This window comes from Stegastes partitus, unplaced genomic scaffold (genome assembly GCF_000690725.1).
Source record: "Stegastes partitus isolate 25-593 unplaced genomic scaffold, Stegastes_partitus-1.0.2 Scaffold11, whole genome shotgun sequence".
In the NCBI taxonomy this organism is placed as follows: domain Eukaryota; kingdom Metazoa; phylum Chordata; class Actinopteri; family Pomacentridae; genus Stegastes; species Stegastes partitus.
The window spans coordinates 1439533-1450753 of NW_007577742.1; the positions used below are offsets into that span (position 1 = coordinate 1439533).

At 39.0% G+C, this 11221-nt stretch overlaps 2 protein-coding genes across 2 annotated transcripts; both read right to left on the minus strand.

The window, feature by feature from the left end:
* Window positions 1-46: 46 nt before the first annotated feature.
* LOC103361303 (caspase-6) lies at window positions 47-4957 on the minus strand. The gene is made up of 8 exons (XM_008287350.1): window positions 4885-4957; window positions 4537-4578; window positions 3360-3402; window positions 3102-3251; window positions 2850-2926; window positions 2516-2691; window positions 2259-2409; window positions 47-1718 (listed from the first exon to the last, which is right to left on the minus strand). The coding sequence occupies exons 1-8, from the start codon at window positions 4913-4915 to the stop codon at window positions 1483-1485; spliced, it is 906 nt and encodes a 301-aa protein (XP_008285572.1). The 5' UTR covers window positions 4916-4957; the 3' UTR covers window positions 47-1482.
* A 360-nt stretch (window positions 4958-5317) lies between these two features.
* On the minus strand, window positions 5318-10866 carry pla2g12a (phospholipase A2, group XIIA). The gene is made up of 4 exons (XM_008287359.1): window positions 10494-10866; window positions 10049-10125; window positions 9679-9844; window positions 5318-6278 (listed from the first exon to the last, which is right to left on the minus strand). The coding sequence occupies exons 1-4, from the start codon at window positions 10759-10761 to the stop codon at window positions 6160-6162; spliced, it is 630 nt and encodes a 209-aa protein (XP_008285581.1). The 5' UTR covers window positions 10762-10866; the 3' UTR covers window positions 5318-6159.
* Window positions 10867-11221: the final 355 nt, after the last annotated feature.

Genomic DNA, 11221 nt, shown 5'->3' on the forward strand with positions numbered 1-11221 from the left:
TGGGAGACTTTAAACAGTTTCAGAACAAATAAAGAATGCACGCATCTTTTTTTGCCATTCAAACAATTACAGTTTAATAAAACAAAAATACAGGATCAGTGTGTATGCTGGTAGCTTCATTTTTCCTGACACGTATCATGTTATACAGCTGGAAGTGTTTTCAGTCAACAGTACAGCCTCTATAAAAAAACACACCCTCCTCCCTGAGGTACTTTACACAAGTGTTGGTTGTCATTTTGGGTGCAAATGCGCATTATTAAATGTACTGAAAACTGCTGTGACACAAAGAACAGCACAAACATGAATTCCCTTTTTTTTTTTAAAGAGCGAGCTTGAAGACAAACGTGTTTATGTAGCGCTTGAATGATCTGTTGAGAGATTACTGATCATTGGTGCTGACAATGTGGAACAATTCAACCCTGATGTGAACAAAAATCATTTACAGTACTGTGTCCTGGTTGCCACGCGGTTCTGTCGCCTAAAATATTTGTCTGGCTCATAGACGTACCCGCAACTGACTTAACAGCCAAGAAAAACAAACTTCCCTGACATTTCCAGCTTCCTCAGAGACAATGTTTTTGTCAGTGGAAGGCTTCTCTGTGCAAGGCCACCAGAAATGTCAAGTCCTACTTTTCTTGACTTGATAGAAATATTTTTTGTTAGCATGTTCGATAAGGCAACATTTCTGTGCTACCACAGTAATTAAAACTTGATTACAAAGTAGCCAAAATGGAATGTGGTCCATAATAATCCAGCAGTTTTAAAGCAATTTCCTGAAAGTGCAAAATGTCTACTGATCTACAGGGATTGGACAAAATAACAGGAACACCTTGCAACAGAATACAGTCCAGGACAACGATGTCATAACTTTCAGTTTCAGAATTACTGTACTTTTGACCCTTGTGACAATTGCCAAAAGACAATAAACACTATTATCTTAACAAAGATAGTGCCTGTTTTTTGAGCCAAACTGACACCCAACAGTTTGGGTAAACACTGGTATTTGGAAATAGGTGGTCAGACACTCAGATCCTGCCGTATCTCATGCCATGATTGGTTTAGTTGACTGGAAGACAGCCACAGTTGCAGTCAATAAATATGCACAGTGTAAAACAGCATACAGGTAGATGTTTCCAACACATAATTTAATTTGAAGTCCTGCGGGGGTTGTTGTACTGGATTGCATTCTGATGGCAGGAATAAAGTGACTGCCCATGACCACAAATACTCCTATATGTTCTCCAGATGTAAACAGAGGTTGTTCCTGTTATTTCATATCCATTTTATCACTAGAAATATCAAGGCTACTCGTTAGCTAATTTTTCAATGTATATGAAAATAATAATGTCCATGAGCAGAAATCTGATAATGATTAGATGAAAATCTGCAATGTTTTTCTTGTTTCAAATCTCATTTCTAAAGCCCCTATTTCTTAGGCTTTTATATAAAACCAGCTCATTAGGTAACTGAGGTCTTACATTGTTATTTTTTTGGTCGGAAGTAGAGCTTCTTGGTGAGCATTGAAGCAAAGCAAGGCACTTGCTTCTTCCCAATGGATTTCCGGTCAGTGGAGTTCATAACGCTCCTCATTGACACTTTTCTGTTGACCAGCGTGAGTAATTCTGTGAATTCAAGGGAATCCCCAAACTTTCGCAGCAACTCGCAGAGATCCTGGACATACCAGGAGCCATTTATGGTCTCCCGGTGGGAATAGTAACCTTAGCAAACAAAACAAAAAACAAACAAAAAAGTCAATATGGATGCTTCGTGAGAAAAGGACATTATAAAATACACAGGCTTATTATAATGCTTTGTACCAGTGTTTTACAAAAGATCAATAATATAGTCTCTAAAAGAAGTTCAGTGCATTTGGTCCAGACCACAGCAAAAAGATCCACTGCTGAATTTTAAATCAGTTCATGTTTAAAAGCAGACCAAGAGAAGTAAACATGTTTACAAGTTATACACATATAAACATATAAACATATATAACGTTGACTAGGGTCCCAAGTGGATAGATTAAATCCCATTTATTGGCAGTTTAACTTTTGAAATTATTCTAAAAACTCATAATTAAAATATTGTGGCTGGAACACTTGCTTTTCACCCCAAACAAGCTGTACAACAGCCCAGTTGGTGGACTGAACGCTTCCTTTTCAAATGGTCTTGGCACTGTTTTTTTGGTCCACATCCAACTTAAACGGACAGCTTTCACGCCAGCCCAAACTAACCACCCTGAAGCATCCCACATGACTCACCTTCAGCCACAGAATAGCACATGATAAAATCAGCCCCGGCAGGGAGGGTGTGAACTGCACTAGCATCCACCACCACGTTGTTTGTCTTCAAGTCACTGTCCACAGCATCACAGGCGGTCACTGCATCATCGTGCTTGTCCCCGCGGCATGCCTAAAGACGGACAGGGCTACTTTAACTTTGACTGCATTTTCAAAAACTATTGCTTTTCACTTCAAAGATTAAAACAGGTAATATTTTGTTTTTTGTTTGCATGTACCTGTACTATAAAAATCTTTGGCTTTCCAACAAGACTCTTGCACTTGTCTCCTTTGAACAAGGACGTGATATCCTGGATGCTAATCTTGCCATCGTAGGCGTACACATGATCATCCTCGCCGTGGCTCAGGAAAACAAGCAAAAAGCAGTCGGCATCCGAGTGGTCTTCCTCTGCAGCTGGTGGGGCGACAGGTATTTGTTAGACTTACGACTGACAGAGTCAATGTTCAAACCCCATATTGGATGTCAGAATGTTTTCTTTGCATCAACAGGAAAACTAGGAATTGGAGAGCAACAGTCATTTCAATGCGACAGGTGATCATATACATGCTTACCTTCATAGATTTTATCTAGGACTTCCACCTGCTTGTAGTTCTCATAAGTCTTCACCTCAAAGTTTAGCTCCTCCAGTCTAAATGAAAATTGAAAATCAGTTGAGCGTGTAATAACATACAAGCACAAAAGGGGGCAATGGACTGGAAATATTACAAATGTTACCACAGGACAGACTTCCAGCTGCTGAACAAGTGCAGGCATGTTCCTAAGCACACTGTTTTGCGCTTCCAGCAGCTGGCTGGGAATAATACCTTTTCTCTAAGTTGTAACGATCAGCGTTGGTTCCGTGTCTATCGTTCAACCCCAGGCGCCAGAAGAAGCGCTCCTGGTTAAAGATGAGTGCGAGGCCTCGCCGTTTGTTGCCCATCCTGTACTCCTCTGCAGGATCCAAAGCTAATGAGCTGTTTCAAAATGAAAAGGAACACGTGAATGTAGACGACACCAAACGTGTACTGGACTGGAAGGAAGTGCGAATTTCCAGCTGATACCCACATAAATAAACAATTTACCTTGTGACGAAGGCATCCGTCTCCGTTAGGTTCTCCGTGCATGCTATAAAAAGTAACACATACATGAAAAACACATGCAACAATTACAAAACAACAATGTTTTGACAAGTCTTGCTTTACAGCTTTTTTTAAAATATATATATATAGCAACAATAGTGTTGTTGCAAAAAAAATACACAGGAGGAGCTTTTCAGGCTGCTGTCAAAAAGTACAACTACAGGTGCATGAATTGCTCCACCGCTGCTGGTATGGGGTCAAGCAGCCATTGTTCCACCAGCTTAGAGTCCTAATGGCCCTCAATAGCTGCCTGACAGGTGGAGAAAGATGGCAAAGGCTGCTAAAAGAACAGAGGCCAAAAGTGACACCTCTGCTCTCCAACCTACAGATATGTAGGTTAGACTGTGTGAAAAGGCAACAGCTTGGGAGAGTTTGACAGTTAGGACGGTTTTATGTGACTTTTGAAAAAAAAAAAAAAAAAGGCGTAATCAGTACAAACACCTCTGTGTGCTTGTTTTTCCTGATTTCTTAAATAAATTTCTTTTAACACTCACTCGACAGGTTATTCCGTTCAGTCACCTGAAACTAATGCAGTCTAATGCAACAGTCTTGTATTAAAGTTGACTTTTATGAAGGTCATGAAGCTCAGGTTTTTTGTTTCAGTTTCTGTAGAGTTGTGTTGATTCAACCTTATCATCCTTTTAGAGGCCAGAGGTTGATAAGTGTGATAAATATTTAGCCTAGACACCTATAAAGTAGGATAAAAGAAAACTGCAAATATCTTTTTTATACGACCACAGCTGACACGACAAATCTTACTGAGAATAGGATTTATTAAAGAACTGTTTTTCATGAGTAGCGATGTCAGAGCTAACTGAGTTACTCCATCCTCAGTTTTCACTCCACTTATCAAGCAACTTGATCACTTTCTGTATGACAAAGAAACGAAAGGAATATGGTGAACTACCATCCTGTTCACATGATAACTAATAATCAGGGCAGTTTAAGTTGATGTTTAATCTTACCTTGTATAAATTGACTGTACTTTGTGCTCGCTGGCAATAAAACTTAACAACTTTTGTTTGTTTTACTTTTGCTTTGTTAGGATCAAATCTTCTCTCCTGTTTAAAGTTTGTCAAGAAGCTTTTAAAGTAGTATTTAGGTCAGTTTGCATACTCACCCGCCCTGTCTGTGGCTGGTCTGCTGTCCTTAGCAACACTTCCTGGGAAAAATAAAATGGGAAAAACAGCAATGAGGTCCTGACTTCTAAAAAAAAAGGGTTTATTAACATTTAAAAGCTGCCTTACTCGTTGTATTAACTTTGTAAGTGAGTAAAGTGAAGAACAAATCACAGGAAAGCAGCGCTTGTGTAAGAACACAGTAAACACAGCTTCACTGATGACACTCAGCCCAACTTACAGCGAAAACTACACACAGTAGCATTTATTTTTCAGATTTTAAATGATACCAAGAAGACCAACGTTTGTATATCTGTTCTGAGTTCAAAGCGTAGATTGAAAGTTGTTACCTCCAGTCAAGTCTCCTGCCTTGTTGGACATGTTCACAGCTCGTCTTTTCTCCGACTTCCACACGAATTTGCTTCGTCAAAGTATCACTCATGAATCAGGTTGTAGCTCCGCCCCTCCCTCATGCCATTGGCGCACACTAGCAAGCAGACAAGCCCATTGGTTCTCACACCTGTCACTCAAAGATCAATCGTCAGGACTTCCGTGTTTGCCACATTGGATCAGCGAATCTTTCCACATTTAAGTACGAAGATTAAACATATCGCGAACAATAAGACAGAGATTAAAGATGATACAGGCGAAGGTTAGGACAGATAAATAGCCATTCAGCAGGATTTTAGCGGCCTTATCTCACAATATCAACATCATATAAATATAAAAAATTACATTTTTAATGTAGCGCAAAGATACTCCAATGACAAGTGACACAAAAAATAAAATGTCAATAAAAGCATGTCTTTATTGGTAATGACAAGTTATCAAACGTTTTCTACACATGTGCATCAGTTGTGTTTACTAGTGCATTGTGCTCCATGTGGTATTTTACACATTTTATAAAAGGAGAACTACAATGCTCTATGTTGCAGACACAAACACTATTGACTTATTTATCACATGTTCCTATTAGGAAAATGGGAGAAAGAACTGTGACTCTTGGGGGGAAAAAATTAGCTCCATTTACAATCAAGTAAATATTCATTGAATCAATAATTTATTGCTGCAACTATTATTCCTGATATGCGATACATTGGATGCTTGGCTGTGCAAAAATCAACAATGCTGACCTGCTGTGTACTAAATAAAAACTTCCAGCTGTTCTAGTTAAGCATTTAATTAGAATAACTCAATTAAACATGTACCAGCTGAACAGAGCCAGCCTTTTTTAACTGGAAATTTCTTAGGAAATTATTAAGATTTAACAGACCCATAGCATATAGTGTTGGTTAAAAGACTGGGTCCTTCCCAGGCATGTATGAATCAAGGAAGCACTGAAAACCTAATTTCCAGTCCATTAAAGAAAAATCACATTAAATAAAATATAAATAATTAATTACACAAGAAATATATTATTTGTCCGCTTTCACATTTAGCTTGTACAAACAGTGTTATTTTAAAACTCCAATAAAAAGGACAAAGGACGCGGACTAGTGCCAGCTCAAGAAGCTCTATCCCTGAGAAAATCTACAAATCTGAAAGGAAAGTTTGTTGCTGGCAATCTTCAGTTAGTGTTGAGTTTCAGGTTGAGTCGTATCCACAGGCTGGTTCCTGCGCCGATGTTACAGTTCCCGCTTCATCTCATACTGACACACACAGGAGTCTCGCTGGCTGTCCAGATACGGCTTACATCCCAAGTGCATAACAGCGTCAAAAAGCAGAGTCACTGCTGACTCACATGCTGTCGAGATGGAAAGAAGACAAGAAACAACATGAGCAAACACACAACACAGGGGAGGTGGATGCCAGGTTATTGTGAGTGAATCATAAACATTTAAATAAACTGTGTGCATTTAAATGCAGCATAGAGCGCTGGTCAAACACAGATTTAGTCAAAGGTTAAAATCCATTTTACTTTTGTTTTAGGGAACACAACAAAAAAGGGATCACAGCAACATTCTTCGTCACAGCAGCATTGAGATCCAGACAGCAAGACAGGTGAGGTTAAACTCTCTAAATATAATATGGCACATTTTCAAAACCATATTCCAGACCACAACAATAAAGATATACAAATCCAATTTGTATCTGACAAAATGAGATTGATGTTGTGGTGATGAGTCTACATTAACGAATAATTGCCAATTTTATGTGTTATGACTCACAACACACAGATTACAGTATCTACATTGCCAACATTTCAAAAGGCTGATTCTCAAAATTTGGGACCAGCTCCGTGATGACCAGAGAAAAAATATGGAGTGACACTAAGTTTACTGAATATGATTTATGGAAGGAAAATAAACAGATGCTCTCATGTGCAATGTTGCTTTTTTTCACAAAAATTCAACTTATGTCCTTTTTTTATTAGTTGCTCCCCCTATCATTAATGAAAATTGTAGGGTGAGGCAGTGTAAATGTTTTTTGGCTTCTGAACTGAGACATTCCAGACAAAGCTTGAGATTTAAAATACAGCTTTATGTTTCCCTCTGCTGGATCTACTGTGTACTACAACAATGTGCTCTCTAACTCACCTATCTACACATGTATGCATAACAATGAAATCTTTAACTTTCAACATTATAATTGAACTACGGCAAAATTGAATGTTTATTTCTTAAGATGTAAGTCAAAAATTTTAATGAATGTTGACAAGGTAAGAATTCTCAACAAATTTTAATTAGATTTCTTTTTTGAGGAGCACTTAAGGTGCTGCTGACTATAATTAATAAACAACACTAATTTGAATTATGCAAGCTTTATACACCCAACTGTGCATGCCTGCTGACTGAGTTCAGATCTTCCTCATTCTAAGCAGCAGGAGGAGGAGAGACAACAGTATAGAGAGTACAGCATGTAGGCCTTTGGGTCTTAATAGCAAGGGAACAGACATTTACTGCAAAATAACATTAACAATGGCTCTGTTCTGTTCAAGTTTCCCAGTAAGCCGCAACAGCAAAAGTCAGCCAGACTGCACCAGAAATTGAAGCAGTTAAATGGATTTCCTACTGCAATGCTGAAAGGTTTTTAAATCACAAGAAAAACAGATTTGTTTTTAGTACCAGGATTCTGGAACTACCTCAGTTAAATGGAAAGCAGTAATCTTTAAAGTCCAACTAAAATCACATTTAGTTATCCATGTCTGCTGTTGTTGTTACACATTGTAAAACTTCTGCTGTAATCTCAATGTCATGGGGAAACAATGTGTTGTTAATAGTACAGGAGAACCAACTATATTTGCAGGTACATAGAAGCAACCTAAAGAGCTGCAGGTGAGTGCCAATTATTCATCTAAAAAAGTGCTAGGACAGCACTTATACACAGTGAATGTGAGCTGGGTCACTTCTTCAACAAGCTACGGTGCAGGACAAAACAAGTTAATGTTTTTCAGTTAGATAAGAAAGAGACTTAAGCAGAAAAGCTAAATATTGGGAATACACTTGGCCTTCAAGCCTAATGTCACAAGCAGGACTGTGCAGAAAGTCAAAGTGCGAGTTCATGTATATTTATAGTAAGGGCTTAAGAGTTTACTTTTAGGCATCTCTACTAGTAAGTATATGAATTCTGAATCAAAGGCATAATGAGATACAGTTGAAACCAGAAGCTTACATACACTGTGTAAAAAACTTTATTTTCTCAATGTCCAACATTAAATCAAACTAAAGTTTTCCTGTTTTAGGTCAGCTAGGATTACCAAAATTATTTCTATTTTCTAAATGCCAAAATAATGAGAGAAAAGAAAATGTAAAGAATTGTTTTACTGCTTTCTTCAAAGTCAGAAGTTAACATACACTAAGATTACTATGTCTTGGAACTGTTTGAGAAAGCCCAGATGATGATGTCGTGGCTTTGGAAGCTTTCAATACGATAATTGACAACATTTGAATTAACTGGAGGTACACCTGTGGATGTATTTTAAGGCACACCTCAAACACGCTGCTTCCTTCAGTGACAACATGGAAAAAGCTAAACAAATCAGCCAGTTCGCAAATGCACACACGGACAAAGACCCTAATTTTTGGAGACATGTCCTGTGGTCTGATGAAACTAAAATTGAAGTGTTTGGTCATAATTACTATTGTTACATTTGGAGGAAAAAGGGGGAAGCTTGCAAGCCTGAGAACACCATCCCAACTGTGTAGTATGGGGGTGGCAGCATCATGTTGTGGGGGTGTTTTGCTGCAGGAGGGACTGGTGCACTTCACAACATAGATGGCATCATGAGGAAAGAACATTATGTGGAAATATTGAAGCAACATCGTAAGACATCAGCCAGGAAGTTAAAGCTTGGGTGCAAATGGGTCTTCCTAAGCATACTGCCAAATTACTTACAATATGGCTTCAGGACATCAAAGTCAATGTCTTGGAGTGGCCATCACAAAGCCCTGATCTCAATCCTGTAGAATATTTGTTGGCAGAGCTGAAAAGGTGTGTGGAGCAAGCTGGGCAACAAACCTGCTTCAGTTACACCAGTTCTGTCAGGAGGAATGGGCCAGAATCCTATCAAACTATTGTGAGAAGCTTGTGGAAGGATACCCAAAACATTTGTCATACAGTTTAAAGGCAAAGCTACCAAATACTGAGGAAATGTATGTAAACTTCTGACTTTGAAGAAAGTAATAAAAAAATATCTCTCTCATTATTCTGGCGTTTAGCAAATAGAAATAATTTTGGTAATATAACTGACCTAAAACGGAAAAAGTTTAGTCTGATTTAATGTCAGACAGTGAGAAAAAACGTTATGTGTCTTTTTTTTCATACAGTATATGTAAACTTCTGGTTTCAAGTGTATATCAGTAAAACATTCAGGCATTTATTTTTGAGAGTTCCTAAGATATTTTCATCCAAACATAACCTCAAATTTCACTATGCAGAAAACCCGTTGAAAGTAGGTCGAAAGACAATTTAAAAAAATACTTGACATATCATTCTTTAATTTCACAGATACAATTTTAAATGTACATACTTGATGATAGAAAAGTTTCACACAAATCAGAGATGGTTAAGCAGAATGTCCCTGACGATTCATGATAGTATAACCCATTCATACAAATTTACTTCCAATAGTGGCAACCAACTACAGGCTGTCACCTGAGTCAGGTACACGATGCAACCCCATCTGTCCTGCATCAGCCTCTTACCTTGGACACTCTGAGCCAATCCTAGAGTCCGTTGTACATTCCTGCAGATAGTCTCCAGACAATCCTGAAACTGGTCGTCGCAGTCGTGTTTCTCACGGCCACAGGTGTCATAGCAGCGGTCGTGTTGGTTACAACATCTGGTCATGGATGGGATACCTATATCAAACTGAAAATGAAAGCTCAGTTACACTTCTTATTCAAGCCAATTTATCAGCTGGGTTTCATTGTTTTTACCCAAATTGTGCCTTGCAGTATAAAGTAAAAGTGTTGTACAAGAACACAATGCACTTTGGTATGCTGCGTGCATGCACTTTGTGTATTGTGACAGGAACACAAGAGGCATTCAACACCCCAAACGCAGACAGATTACCTGAAATCCAAACAGCGGGGAGCCACATCCGTTGGGTGGTGGCTGCTTGTACCCGGGACGAGGCACCGGCTTGTACCCTGTGAGACAGGAGCAAAGGTGAAGAGGCTTCTTGTTCCTACACAGTCTATTATCTTGTTGTCAGAGATAACCACATCAATACAGACGACTTACTGGCTTACTGTGACACTCAAGGGGCGATATATATATATAGGAGGATTTTGTAGCTCCCAGCTGTTCTATAAACTCAAAAGTCATTAAGTTGGTCACTAATTATTCACAGTTGTTTCATGAGGAAAAACGTAGGTATGAATAATTAACATTCAGCTGTGACAGTAAGTCAGCATGTCTGATTCCATGGGTGGCTCTCCTAAATGAAACACAGCCTCTACTAATGTTTTTAAACACATCAATAGCTGATTTTGAAGAAGGCGTTAATCTGATTTACCATCACTGCATCTGTAATGACACAGTCCGTCATCGCCCCCAAACAGGTCCAGTGCTGCGTTCAGGTACGTGTCAATCTTGTGTATTCCATTACGGATAGTTTTCAGAGTCATTCTCCAGTCTGGAGTCTCTGGCTCGTCTTTGCAGGCGGACACATAAGAGAAACATCCACAAAAGTACAAACCCAAGAGGAAAACACAGATTTTGTAGCTGTGGTGCCGCATAGTCCACTGAACAGCAGAGCCAGAGAGCAGCGACTCCCGGCACATCGGTTCAACTGATTTATTCCTGAAAACGTTGCCTCGATGACATCTCAAGTGTCCCTTCTGCTTGTTTTCATTTCACTTCCAAAGCACAGAGGAGGCACGAGCCGAGCTGCCGCAGCTTCCGGGTTTGACGGTGTCACGTGACCACTGATAAACAAATGAGGGTGACGTCAGACACTGCGATTAAACAAAAATTACTGAAGTCTGCGCGAAGTTCGGTTTAAAAAAAAAAAAGAAAGAAAACTAAAGTCTGTGTCATCTCGGATACACATCATATGTTCTATACAAAACGCAGTTCTGTTTAATTTTTAAGTTTACAAAACACATATTAGATAGTTCATCATGTGTGTCATAGCTCACCTTTGGCCTACATTACCCACCGTTCACGTGGCTACCAAATGTCCCAAATCCTGTAGAGCTTGCAGTTCAGCTTTAAAAGTCTCTCTAATGTCATCAAATTTTG

Coding starts and splice junctions, on each gene's coding strand:
- LOC103361303 (XM_008287350.1), bottom strand. CDS start 4,915: ATGTCCAACAAGGCAGGAGACTTGACTGGAG. Junction 3,403..4,536: donor ACCAGCCACAGACAGGGCGG/GTGAGTATGCAA, acceptor TACTTTTTATAG/CATGCACGGAGAACCTAACG. Junction 2,927..3,101: donor CGTTACAACTTAGAGAAAAG/GTATTATTCCCA, acceptor ATTTTCATTTAG/ACTGGAGGAGCTAAACTTTG.
- pla2g12a (XM_008287359.1), bottom strand. CDS start 10,761: ATGTGCCGGGAGTCGCTGCTCTCTGGCTCTGCTGTTCAGTGGACTATG. Junction 10,126..10,493: donor TCATTACAGATGCAGTGATG/GTAAATCAGATT, acceptor CCTGTCTCACAG/GGTACAAGCCGGTGCCTCGT. Junction 9,845..10,048: donor CCCCGCTGTTTGGATTTCAG/GTAATCTGTCTG, acceptor TTTCATTTTCAG/TTTGATATAGGTATCCCATC.